Source organism: Oxyura jamaicensis, chromosome 4, assembly GCF_011077185.1.
Source record: "Oxyura jamaicensis isolate SHBP4307 breed ruddy duck chromosome 4, BPBGC_Ojam_1.0, whole genome shotgun sequence".
Lineage (NCBI taxonomy): Eukaryota > Metazoa > Chordata > Aves > Anseriformes > Anatidae > Oxyura > Oxyura jamaicensis.
In genome coordinates this window covers 30,905,787-30,918,029 of record NC_048896.1, presented here as the reverse complement: position 1 = coordinate 30,918,029, position 12,243 = coordinate 30,905,787, and the positions used below count along the sequence as shown (strand labels likewise).

The 12,243-nt window shown below is 34.3% G+C and overlaps 1 protein-coding gene across 3 annotated transcripts in view; it reads left to right on the top strand.

Annotated features, from left to right (window-relative positions):
* The window catches only part of DDX60 (DExD/H-box helicase 60), a 45,752-nt gene that overhangs the window by 32,573 nt on the left and 936 nt on the right, over window positions 1-12,243 (top strand). For all 3 annotated transcript variants that reach the window (XM_035325151.1, XM_035325150.1, XM_035325152.1), the window contains exons 28-36: window positions 1,493-1,645; window positions 2,231-2,335; window positions 3,617-3,817; window positions 4,860-4,964; window positions 5,731-5,872; window positions 6,463-6,584; window positions 7,722-7,869; window positions 10,105-10,247; window positions 11,225-11,376. In XM_035325151.1, coding sequence (XP_035181042.1) covers window positions 1,493-1,645; window positions 2,231-2,335; window positions 3,617-3,817; window positions 4,860-4,964; window positions 5,731-5,872; window positions 6,463-6,584; window positions 7,722-7,869; window positions 10,105-10,247; window positions 11,225-11,376 — 1,271 coding nt within the window. The remainder of the gene's footprint in view (window positions 1-1,492; window positions 1,646-2,230; window positions 2,336-3,616; window positions 3,818-4,859; window positions 4,965-5,730; window positions 5,873-6,462; window positions 6,585-7,721; window positions 7,870-10,104; window positions 10,248-11,224; window positions 11,377-12,243) is intronic.

Sequence of the window (12,243 nt, the reverse complement as noted above, 5' to 3'; positions counted from 1 at the left end):
TTTCATAAGACATCAATATGCGATGCATTTATATCCACTGACTTCATGAAGCATTCTGAATTTGATTCCAGGTCTCAGTCTTAAATAACCTTGTTCTTAAGATGTACAGAGAACTTTCAGTCTGCCAAATAAAAAGATATTGACTTGTTCTTTTGGGATATACATGACAACTAATTCATTTCCATGAAATAGTAGCAGTGCAATTCTGTTACTTGTTGATTCAGGTTTCAGACTCATATTTTCTGAATCATTACTGTAGGCAATATGTCACCTCTCTGTGTGAAAGGTCTATATAGACCTTTCTGAACCCTTCATATCATATGAAAATAACAAATTCTTTTAGGCTCTAAAAGTTCTAGTCTCCACAAAGTAAAATTTTCCATGTTCTTAAGCGTGTTTACGCCCCCTAAGGAAGGAAAGCTCAGAAAAGCACTGAAAGTCTGCAGGTGTCTTTCACCAATATTAATGCATATATTTGTATACAAAATAACTAAGGAATAATTTATGAAGGAGATTTATATGATGTAGTTTCCATCAATAGTAGGCCTTGATCCCCTTTGGTCTAAAGTCCCTGAGAAATGACTCTGGTTCACATAGCTGTCTCTCCATGACTTTTGTTTAAATTTATTTTTTAAAAAAATAAAAAATAAAAAAATAAAAAAAAAGAAAAAAAAAAGAAAAAAAAGTAATTGTGATACATACTTTATAATTCAGAGAAATTATGTTCAAAAATTTGAAGTGTCTTGGTAATGCTTTATGCTTACTGTTACATCTCTAAAAGGAGAGGTAAATGTTGTGTATTGGGACCAAATTTGAAAATTCTTCTGATTCCTATCTTGGGAACTTGGGATCCCAATGGCATTTTTAGACTTCTGTCAGACAGCATCAAACGAGTATTGCTTTCCCACAGGTGCACATGGGTAAAAACAGTGAAGAAGTAGTTTGGACTTTTGGAACAGATGGCATTTAGCTACAGGGTGAAGTTCAGAAAAAATTGAAGAAGCTTAATGTAGTGCTATTTCTGAATTTGGGAAAGGGAAGCTCATAACTGTGGGGTGAAATGGTACCAAGGAGGGATGACAAACGAGCAAAAGAGTATAATCTTCACATAGCTACTTTGGAATTTGTTCAGAGGTAGTGGCATGATATATATGGTCATAAAGCCATGTGTTGAGTAGAAAAATTAAGGACACGTACATTTGCTGTGTCTGGTTGCAACAAGCTGCATGGTTTGAAGATTGGGACCGTGTAATGGCATTTGTTGCAAAAGTGAAAAAAAAAAAAGTGATATTGTATAAAAATATACCGAAGTGCCTGAATTTGTGGACATAATGAAGCTACTGATGGTATACATCTAGTTATGTATTTCAAGCTTCAAGTTTACTGAAGATCTTAAACAAGTATGTTTCTCTGTAGGACGTAGAACTTTTATTACGTTTTCATTGACAGTACCTTGTTGTGGTTAATACTTAACATTTCTTTTTATTTGTAGACTTTGAAGAAGATTTTTTATCGACTTAGGTTTGAGAGAAAGGGTTACCTTCAGGAAATGCTGGCACGGAGAGGCATTGGGTATCATCACGGATCTATGGCCATAAAGCAGAGACAAGCAGTGGAGATGCTTTTCAGACTGGGATATATCAAGGTTGATAAATCAGGATCAGTTCTTCTTTCTTTTTTCTTTTATTTTCTCTATACATGTAATTAAAAATGTCTAGGGTACCTTTCATCAGTGGTAGAATATATTGCATTGACTTTATCATGCTCATTCTTGAAATGTTGACATGAAGGTTTCCAAATTAATAAAATGAACTAATTGAATTGATAGCTGTAGTACTTAATTTCTAACTAAGAGTTAATGTCCTTCAGATTAGCATCTGAACAGCTAAAAGACGTTGACCTGAAACAACTTAAGTGTTTTAGTGAATTGAAGTATATAAAACCACGATACTTTGTACTCTTTTGATAGAATATTATTTCCATTTGTTCTTCATAAAAGATGATATAAACTTTCAAGATATAAGAGTTTCTAACTTTATATGCGTATACAATGACTGTTTAAACAGTGAAATTCATGTATTTTCATAGCTCTGTTAAATTAGTCAGATTACATTTTAGTCCTATGAAAAATAATAGTAAAATTCCTGTTGATATAATCTGGATGTTATAGGTTTTTCAAAATTTGGTATTACCATTTCTCATAGAAATACTCATGTTCGATACCTTATAGGTCGTCACAGCAACTTCAACACTTGCTCTAGGAATCAACATGCCATGTAAATCTGTTGTCTTTGCTGATGATTCTGTCTTCCTGGATGCACTGAACTACAGACAGGTATGGAAATAGAATGCTTGCAGTTTCTATTACAAGCACAAAGTAGCTGGCATCACACAAATTCAGAAAAAAATATTTTACGTATTTTACGTATCTTTCTATGTTCTATGTCTTAGCTGTTTACTTTGGTGACAATAATAATTTTAGCTCGTGTGATTTTACTGATGTTTCAGAACTGACAGCTCACAAACAACGTGCATAGTCAAAAGACGCATTGAAAGCATTGCAATTTCAGCATTGAAAGTATTGCAATTGCTCACTGAGTTAGTGGCACAGACTTGGTTTTCAGTTATGAGAGTCATTAGAGAAGTTCTTTGTTCTAGATATTTTTGCACGTGAAAAATATGCTGTAAGAACATTCAGCGGGGATGTAGCAAAGAGAAGAAAGAGATGGCTGACTAGATTAATTAGGACCTTTGAGTTAATTCTGTTGTGGAACGCAATGCAGTACTGTGTGCAAATGCAGTAACAGAATGCCTCAAGTCACGTGAAAATTTACTGGGAAGGCTGAGAAACATTAGACTCTTCATTAGCCCCTGTTTCCTGCTTTTCTGCTTCTTTTTAAACCTGTATTTTAATAAAGTACTGCATGTTTGCCTCTGGATCAGGACCCTGTCAATCAGATGCTGCTAATAGCATCACTTGGCAGGTAGCTCTCAAAGTCAGAGAGCGAGTGGATTTGGGCAGCAATGAGACCTATGTGCATCTCCCTTCTACTGCACATAAATGATATGACTGCAGCTTTGTCACGTTGTCTGGTACAAGGGGAAAGTTCAAGTACAGGTCTGGCACAATGCACCTGATGAAGAAGGGATGATCCAAGCAAGGGAATGCACCTTTTGGTGTGCTCTTACACATAGTCTCTGCTCTGCATTCATGCTGAAGCTCCCTCTGCCCTAGAAATAATTCAAAGCTGAACCTAACTTGAAATTGAAGCTGATATATAGGTTTTAAATAAAGTATAAATTACCTTGAAGAAATACAAATATTAAAAAGTTGTGTGAGACCGTAAGTATCCTTTCCAATGTTTAGGTCCTGTAACAAATATTCGAGTTCATGAAAATAAGGTAAAAGAGAGAACAAAACAAAACAAAAAAAAAACACTTTAAACAGGCTATATCTTAAATACAGCTCATTTTTGCACACATTACTTGAATAATTTTGTATAAATACCTTATTAAGATTGTGTAGATGGTAGCAGTATATACACTTCAGGTGTATTTTATCCAAAATTTTAATAATGTTGTTATTTTAATAATAATACAAAGATTTTTTTCTTAGATGTCAGGACGTGCTGGAAGACGGGGACATGATATGATTGGAAATGTGTTCTTCTATGATATACCACTGCCCAAAGTTGAAAGACTTATCAAATCAAATGTACCTCAACTGAAAGGCCAGTTTCCTCTGACTATTACCTTAATACTGAGACTCATGCTGTTGTCTGCAAAGGCTGATGACAAAGCAGATGCCAGTGCAAAGGTTTAATATTTTTTCATAGTATAATCTAATTAATTCTTACTCGTTTTAATTGAACAATATCTCCTTAACGTGAGCTATGCATTTCAAAATTAAGAGATCTGTCTCCCAATGAAATCTCCTACACTCCTATACTGTATCTAGTATCTGTAACATCTTCTCTAAAATATTGCACTGTACATTTTCATGCATTTATTCTTTGCCATAAATATTATTATCCAACAGAATGCTACTGCCAGGAAGGTATTTTTACCCCGACTCTCATATACAATTTTTTCATTAACTTGGATAATCACAAAATCTTCCCATATTTAAAATTCCAGCTTTATTTGAGGAAAAGATGTGAACATATCTTTCTGTAGGGAAGAGGGAGCTATGAATTCCTATCTAAATTGAAACAAAGCGAAAATGCCACGTATTACTCACTTGTTGAAATCAGCGTATTGACTCTCTAGAATCAAAAATTGTTATTCTTGCCGTTTAATGTAGTGACTTAAGTAAATTAAGTAAACAGTCCATGATTATGATTACAAACTTCTCAGATCTCCTCTCTTTTAAGGACTCAAGGAATTCAGACATAAGTGCGGTCAACTTCTTAAGATGATAAAGTATATTGGTAAACTGTGTTAAATATTTAACATGGTATTCATGTGTAAGGAATCATTTAATGTTAGCTTAATGATGCAAATTTAATTGTTTTAATTTAATGATGCAAACTTATATTTAAATCCTTTTCCTATAGATCTTTATATGAATTTCATGTAATCGGCTTTACAAACCTCAGCATAAGCTTAGAAAATTAACAGTTAGAAAATATAGCTGACAGACAGAGAATGGACATTTGCACAAGCATTTCCAGGAATTAGGCATTCAATTTAAATAAATAAATAACAAAAATCCAACAGTACCTCCAACCTGACATTTCTAGCCTGAGAAGTGATTGATAAAATAAACCTAAGAGCTGGATTTTGAATTTGTTTGCTTGTTACAATACAGACGTTTCCTTGCATTTCTAATTTTTTTTCTTTTTTGTTTGTTTGATCAGGCATTGTCAGTGTTGAAGCACTCACTGATGACTTTCAAAAATGAAAGACATGCTGAAATATTAAAAATTTATTTTATGTTTTCCTTACAGTTTCTTATCAAAGAGGTATGTTTTAACTCATTCTGGATGTTTGTCTGTAAATACAGGTTTGCTTATCTGAAATGTGCAGATTCTGAAAACATTAAGAACTCCTGTTTGTGTTCTCTTTCATTTAAGAACCATGTTTTTTATATTACATAGAAATAGGCTATTTCTCCTGGAAACAAATTTAAGGAAACAGATTAAATTAAGGTGCTTTAAGTCCAGGGTTAATTCTGAGCTATTTATGCAATAAATAAAACAACTATATAGAGTGATGGTTATTTAGATACTCCCTACTTTCTTACAGGGTGTGATGCAGAGTGTTCTCTGCCAGGACAGGTGTCCTGGAATTTATAGACTTTGATGGAGTTTTATTCCCTGAGTTCGTCCTGTTTTTTTTTTTTGTTTGTTTGTTTGTTTTTTCTCTTCTTCTTTTGTTGTTTTTGAAACTATAAAGGCTTTCAGCACCTTGATATTCTGCAGAACATATTTGACAGATCACTGCTTGTGTGCTTTTATCCCATTGAACATTTGGATTTATTTTTTTTCAAATGAAATCTGCATGTAGGGCCAATAATTATGCTTTGCACTGGGAGACGAAGATTTCCCATGGAAATGCTCCAATAGTTGGTGACTTGTTTTTCAGTAATGACAAAGCTTTGGCTTTCATGGGGAACTGAGTAGGTACCTATGCATTAGGTTGAAGGACTATTCCTTTGAGTGCCTCTAGTTTTGTCAAATGCAAGTTTGTCTTTCACAACTAAGCTTATTTTGCTTTTCAATTAAATAGGGCTACTTGGATCAAGAAGGTAACCCCATAGGATTTGCTGGACTTGTGACACACTTACACTATCATGAACCTTCAAATTTTGTCTTAGTGAGTTTTCTTGTGAAAGGTTTATTCCGCAAATTGTGCCAGCCAATTCAGAAAGGTAAATAATATGCCATGAATCTTAAGTCTGTGGCAGGCTCTGTAACCCCGATGGTTCTAAAATTCTCTGGGTGTCTTCTTGCTACTGCTGCCTTTTGCTTGGCTAGCCTTCATCCCCATCTTCTTGGTCTGTGCCTATACACACTCTGCAAGTGCTTGTATTTTGTCTGAGGAAACCGATACGCATATGGCAATACTAATACCATGAACTTAAATTTACTGTTTGTGAAAAATGATGATGAGATAAAAAAAGAATGCTGAACATAGAAAAGTCCACTTGATCTGGAAAAATAAATAATTCTGAATCCAGAGCAAGATTTGAATGCCATGTAGTAAATAAAATGGATGATCACTCTGAATATCAACAAGATAACAGAAGTACTACTACTAGTGTCATATTACATGAGTAAAATCCATTTTGTGTGGAGAAGCTGAAGTGTGTAAGCATATGCAAAACTATGTTGGATACTGTTGTTATAAACACTCTTGACAATGGCAGCTGGGAGGGAAACTCCTTGAATGGAAGTTATTTTAAGCAAAATGTTTTTGGTAAAATTTCATATTTAACCCATGTGCCTACTGTTTTGACAGGCTCAAATGACTTTTCAGATGATGTCCTGGAAAAGCTAGTGCTTATTCTAGCAAACCTGTTTGGGCAGAAATATCTTCCAGCCTGCTCAATGACATTGAAACACAAATTTTACCAGTCCAAGGTAGAGAAATGATTGGTCTTTACTGTAACTTATGTTGTGTACCACCTCAAAGAATATGTTTCAATTTGTCAGCTAGAGTGTTGTCATTGTGGATGTACAGTAGTCTGGTGGGTGAGCAGCTAGCCATACTTTCCAGATTAGGGTAAAGACACAATCGTATGTCATGTTAGATGAAAAGTAGTGAATTATTCAAGAATTATTTAAAGATGATGTGTTACTGTCATATTTCAAAATCTAAAGTTATGGACAACGCAGTGTTTCTTTATATAACACAACCCAAATATATCTTTCCCCAAATGGGAATTTACTTTATTCTCCTCATTCGAATAGAATCTTGTCTTTTTCTAAGGAGCTGCAGCTTTTTCTGCCGCGTACCAATGACTCATAAAGACACCAGCATCTTCTGCAGTGCATGACACTGTAGGCTTAGGGCTATCATTCTCCAACAGCAAGATAGTATTGCTAAGATGAGCATTAATATTAGCTGTGCACTAAGTTAACCCACCATGGGTATGGACAGAAAGTGAAACTCTTATAACATACTCCTATTGTTTCTTTCATGCAAACCCTTAAAACTTTGGCAGACACAGCTGTGGCTGGAAGAACAAAGGATTTTTATTTTTTTTTTCCATCTGAAGATGCTTTTTTGTCTAGTTTCCACAAAGCATTCCAAGAAAAAATATCACTAATTTCTGAAAAGTGGCCAGTCACATAAGAGGGATTACTGGACTGTTGTGGCTAATGGCAGCAAAAAAACAGGGTTTGTCATGTTAGCAGGAAACCTTTTCAACACTGAGATATGCAAAACGAGAGCTGGGAAAAACGGCCCTCTAAAAGTCCCCTTAGCTAACTAATAATTAAATAATAAAGTTGAGTACTCTGCAAATAAAAATTCTAGGAATTTTATATTTTTTTTTTCCATGTCTTTTTCTGCATGAAATTGATGTTCATCTTTCTGTAAGATCCATGAATCAGAATTCAGTCAGGCAGTCTGACAAATTGGGTTAAATTTGGAGCTGTAGTCTTCTTTCTACTACTGCCCTGTCTGTGTACTAATACCTTATGTATGCACCAATGTAGAATTTACACTTATGGAGAAATTAACCAAATTAAACAATAAACTGCATGTTATTTCAGGTCTTCCTAGAAGATCTTCCAGAAGACTTTGCAGATGCTGTAAATGAGTACAATACTAAAGTTGAGGAAAATTTTGCTCATTTTCTTCTGACAACTGCCAAACTGGCAGATATGGAACAAGAGTACAGACTTCCACTGTCAAAGACAGGTAGGAAGTGGGGGGGAAGCATAGTCATCATTTATGAAATTGAGTATATTAGGAAAGTGTTGTTGTTGTTGTTGTTTTTAAGGAAAAAGAGTGAATTCAGACATTAATAAAGAGATACAGTTTCTATTTTACTTTTGTTTTACAAATGTTGTACATAATATAAAGTTGTGTACAGGAAAAGGATCACTTTAGTTGGTATTCTGTTCTGAATTTACAGTGGAAATAAGGGGAGTTCTTGTTAAAGAATTTAAAGTTCTTTTTAAAACTATTTTTTAAATAAAGCCTTTTTAAATATAATGAAGACATTTGTAGATGCCTGTAATATGTGAATTGCTTTCAGTCTTACAAAGGTTAGATTTTCAATATCTGAACAGCCTCAAGATTGAATTAACAGTTAAAGAACATTGTGCCATGTGTTAAATCAATTTACTTATGCCAATAGATGCTGTCCAATGACCAGAGCAATATGAAAAGACATTACTATAAAATTACCAAGCAACATGGATTTCCACTGGGGGGAAAATATGTAACTATTACGTTTAGTTACTTCCTGGATAGAAGATGTAAAAGCAATGCAATGTATCACTATTGCCTACATCCGCTGAAAATAACACAACTCCAAAGATATATATATATATATATATATTTTTTTTTAGTAAGGAAGCATTTAAGATATAGCAGATAACTCTATTTTAGTTATAGCAGTATTTAGATATAGCAGATAACTCTATTTATTCCTCCTTTTTTCCTACCTTGGTACAGTGATTTTTTTACTGTGAAAAAAAAAAAAAAAGCTAAGTTATCTTACAAGCTACCACATAAACAAGGTAAATCCAAAACAAGACTGAGTACTATATAGAAGACTGAGTACTACATAGCTCAGGATGGTAAATAGTACTTTTTCCATTTGTGTGCTTTGTTCTCCAATAGCACTAGTAAGTGCTGCATGATGGTATCATGTAAGCAACACTATAGGAAAACCTTGCTTTTTCATTTTCAATTTAAGGTCGCTTATTTTAACAATAGAGCGACCTCACACCTTGATGCGTTATCTGAAAAAGAAAAAAAAAAAAAAAAAAGGAAATTAAAATTAAAAGCTGTAAATCACAGAATGATGGTGTTCCAAATCAAGAGGAAAGTATAAGTACATGGACTGCCTTGCATTTTCAGGAGACAAATTCCTTTATATATCTTAGTATTACAAGTGCTAATTTTATCCAGGATGTGAACCATGAAAATTGAATTTCCTCCTCTAATTTAATGGTAAGGTTTCTTATTAAAATGAAAGATGTGACATTCAGGCATTTTTTAAACTGTTTTGAAATAAACAAATATATTGCATTAGATTCACAGAAAAAATTATGCAAGATCAAACAAATGGTGGAAGAGACATTTGGACTTGCACCAACTTTGGGATGAGGCTGTGAAAAAATATTATGTAAAGTTGCTGCGATTTTTTTTGAATCACAGAGTGTAGCTACAGCATACCTAACATCATACAAAACAGAAATTGTTCCAGTGTAAGGATTAAAAGTATTGCTAACAACTTGTAAAGAAATAATAAGTTTCTATTTAGGAAAACAAACAAAACCACCTAGAAATACATTAAAAACAAACAAACAAAAAAACCAGCCAGATCTTCTACAGCCATCGACTGATATTATAGGCAGACCACAAGTCAGCTGAAATGTTCTGTTGTAAACACAAATTTGTACTGGATTGCATAAAGCAGAATACTTGTTAAGCCCGAACGTGGCCTCAGTTGAGTACACATTCTTTAGATCACCATGCTTCATGGAAAACATTGGCTGGTAATCCAGAAGATAGCAGTAAAATCTGTTATGGGTCTGTATTAAGACCTGTAAATACAGGTTGAAAAAAACTGTTCTTCAATGCAGAATATAAAGTCAGTCTTCTAATACTAACATTCCATTGGTTTCGGCACAGCGATATGGTGTTAGCTATTTTGCCTATGGATGAGTTGAGGAAAAAGGTTTAAGTCACAAAGGGCTTCATTATACTCACCACTATTAAGCTTTTTCCTGTATACTGTGATCAGTCACTTAGAAGCTCTTAACAGAAGAAAAGCATCTATCATGAAGGATTTAGGTTTAGATTAACTGTATTTCCTATCATTGTCTAACCGCACTGAAAATTTTTCTTCTAAAATTCATTGCGGGAAGGCAGCATGTTTCTGCATTATAGCTTATGTTGTATTTCAATCTTCCCATCTAGATTTTACATCTAAAAAATGTCATGGCTCTGAACTAGCATCTTATTTGATGGACAACACCAAACGCATATCTGCTATCTCACCTTTTGCGTGTTTATCTCGAATGGTTGATGACGATCTATTTCATGCAGAGAATGTTAATAAAGTAAGTTACTTTTCATGGGTGGTAGAAATTTATTACAGTCTAATAAAAATATTTACTACGATCTTCTTGCCTCTGTCTGACACGAAGACAGTATGCTCAAGTGTTTCTCTGTAGGAGAAACAATTTGAGAAGTCTCAAAAAAGAAACAGCACTGAGCAGCACCAAATTATCACAATGCAAAACACAGAATAGGTAGATGTAGGAAAAAAAAATCCATAAATAGTTTGCTTTCTTGCAAGACTCTGGTTCCTTTTAGCTCTCAGGTAAATTACTCTATAATTATTTGAATTATTAATTCGAAGCTAAATAGCTTCAAACCATATTCACAGATTGCTTTTCTTCACTTTTTTTTTTTTTTTTTTTTTTTAAGTCAATCACACAGTAGTCTCAAAGATCCTAGTAAAGGTATGCATTATTGCATTGAACATTTCCTTCTTTGCTAGGCGTTCAGTGATTGTTACCTAACATGAATTAGGTAAACTGTAATAGAAGTTGGTATGTTTACTGTTAGCTTGCATTTTGCTGTTACATTCTACATGGGTTTTGTAGCATTAGGGTGTTACCACCTAAGGAATAATTAGGATCAGAATTAGAAAAAATCAAGTTACTAAAACTGGGAATTTGAAATTCAGTTTCACTCTTAAAATGTGCAACGTGTAAGATTGATACATTCTAAGTATCAGCAGGAGGGTCTGAATACCTGACCTGTACATATGGAAACATCTGTCTAAAACTCATGAGTAAACAACTGGCCTAGTTAAATTATTTGTGGAGCATCCTAGAGCAGCATAAGCCTCTTCAGCAAACTATCTAGTGTCTACAGCCTACGTCTACTTGTGCAGAGTTTTTGAGTGGCCCAGTATTAGAAGTATGGAACTTGTCAGCTGTGTATCTGAAGCTGCAAGTTTTAACACAACAGATGCAGCAACAAAAACACAATGGTTACTCAGCACTTTTTTTCTCCTTTTTCTTTTTAGGCTGTGTTACATTCCCTTGGAATTAATGTCAAAAACTGCCCTCTGCTTTACTTGAAGAAGTATGATAATCAAGGACGACGTATGCCACTCAATGCATATGCACTGGACTTTTATAAGCATGGTTCCTTGACTGCCTTGACAACTGATAACTGGTACTTACTCCCATCTTTAGTATAGCTAAATAGCAGTGTTGTTTCCGTATGGTACATGATGGTACATGAGCACATCTTTTTGTCTTTAAAGCCTTCTCCCTCCAGAACATAGGGATTGAATTAACCATATACTAAATATGATTAAAATTGAATGTCATAATGAGTACAAAACATATACTGCACTGAAGTCCCATGGCAATGGCTATAAAGCATAAGCTGGATTTTCAAAACAGTACTGTAGATGTGAAGTCTTGACTTTAGTGACAGATTACTTTGAGACTGTGCCACAGTTTGGTCAAACTACTTGTTGCTTACTGCTTCAAAAATACAAACTAAAAAAAAAAAAAAAAGTGATAATGACAACACATCTCATTTGGCAGGTGCATCTCTTTGCATAGTCTTGTCCATTAAATTTGTCTCTTCTCTTTATAAAACTTTTAGCTTGGCCTTCTTAATCAAGCCATTCACAAGAGTTTTATTCCCAACCTCAGCTCCCAAAAGATTAGTCACAATCTCACTCTCCCCACTACTCTATCAAGTATCTTTATTTTACCTTCATGCTCATAGCACTTTTATATGTGAATAACAAAATACCACTTCTTTCTGCTCCCTGAGGGGGATGGGACGATTTTGTATCTGCTTTTTTTGTAAGCTCTTCAAAGAAGAATCTGGTATAAACAATTAGAATATACATTCTGTGAGCTGTTCACAGAATCACAGAATTGTAGGGGTTGGAAGGGACCTCAAGAGATCATCATGTCAACCCCCCCGCCAAAGCAGGTTTCCTAGAGCAGGTAGTAGTTCTTAGTAGTTCTTAGTCAAATAGCAAAGTTTGGCATGAATGCTACATTGTCAAGACACAAGGAA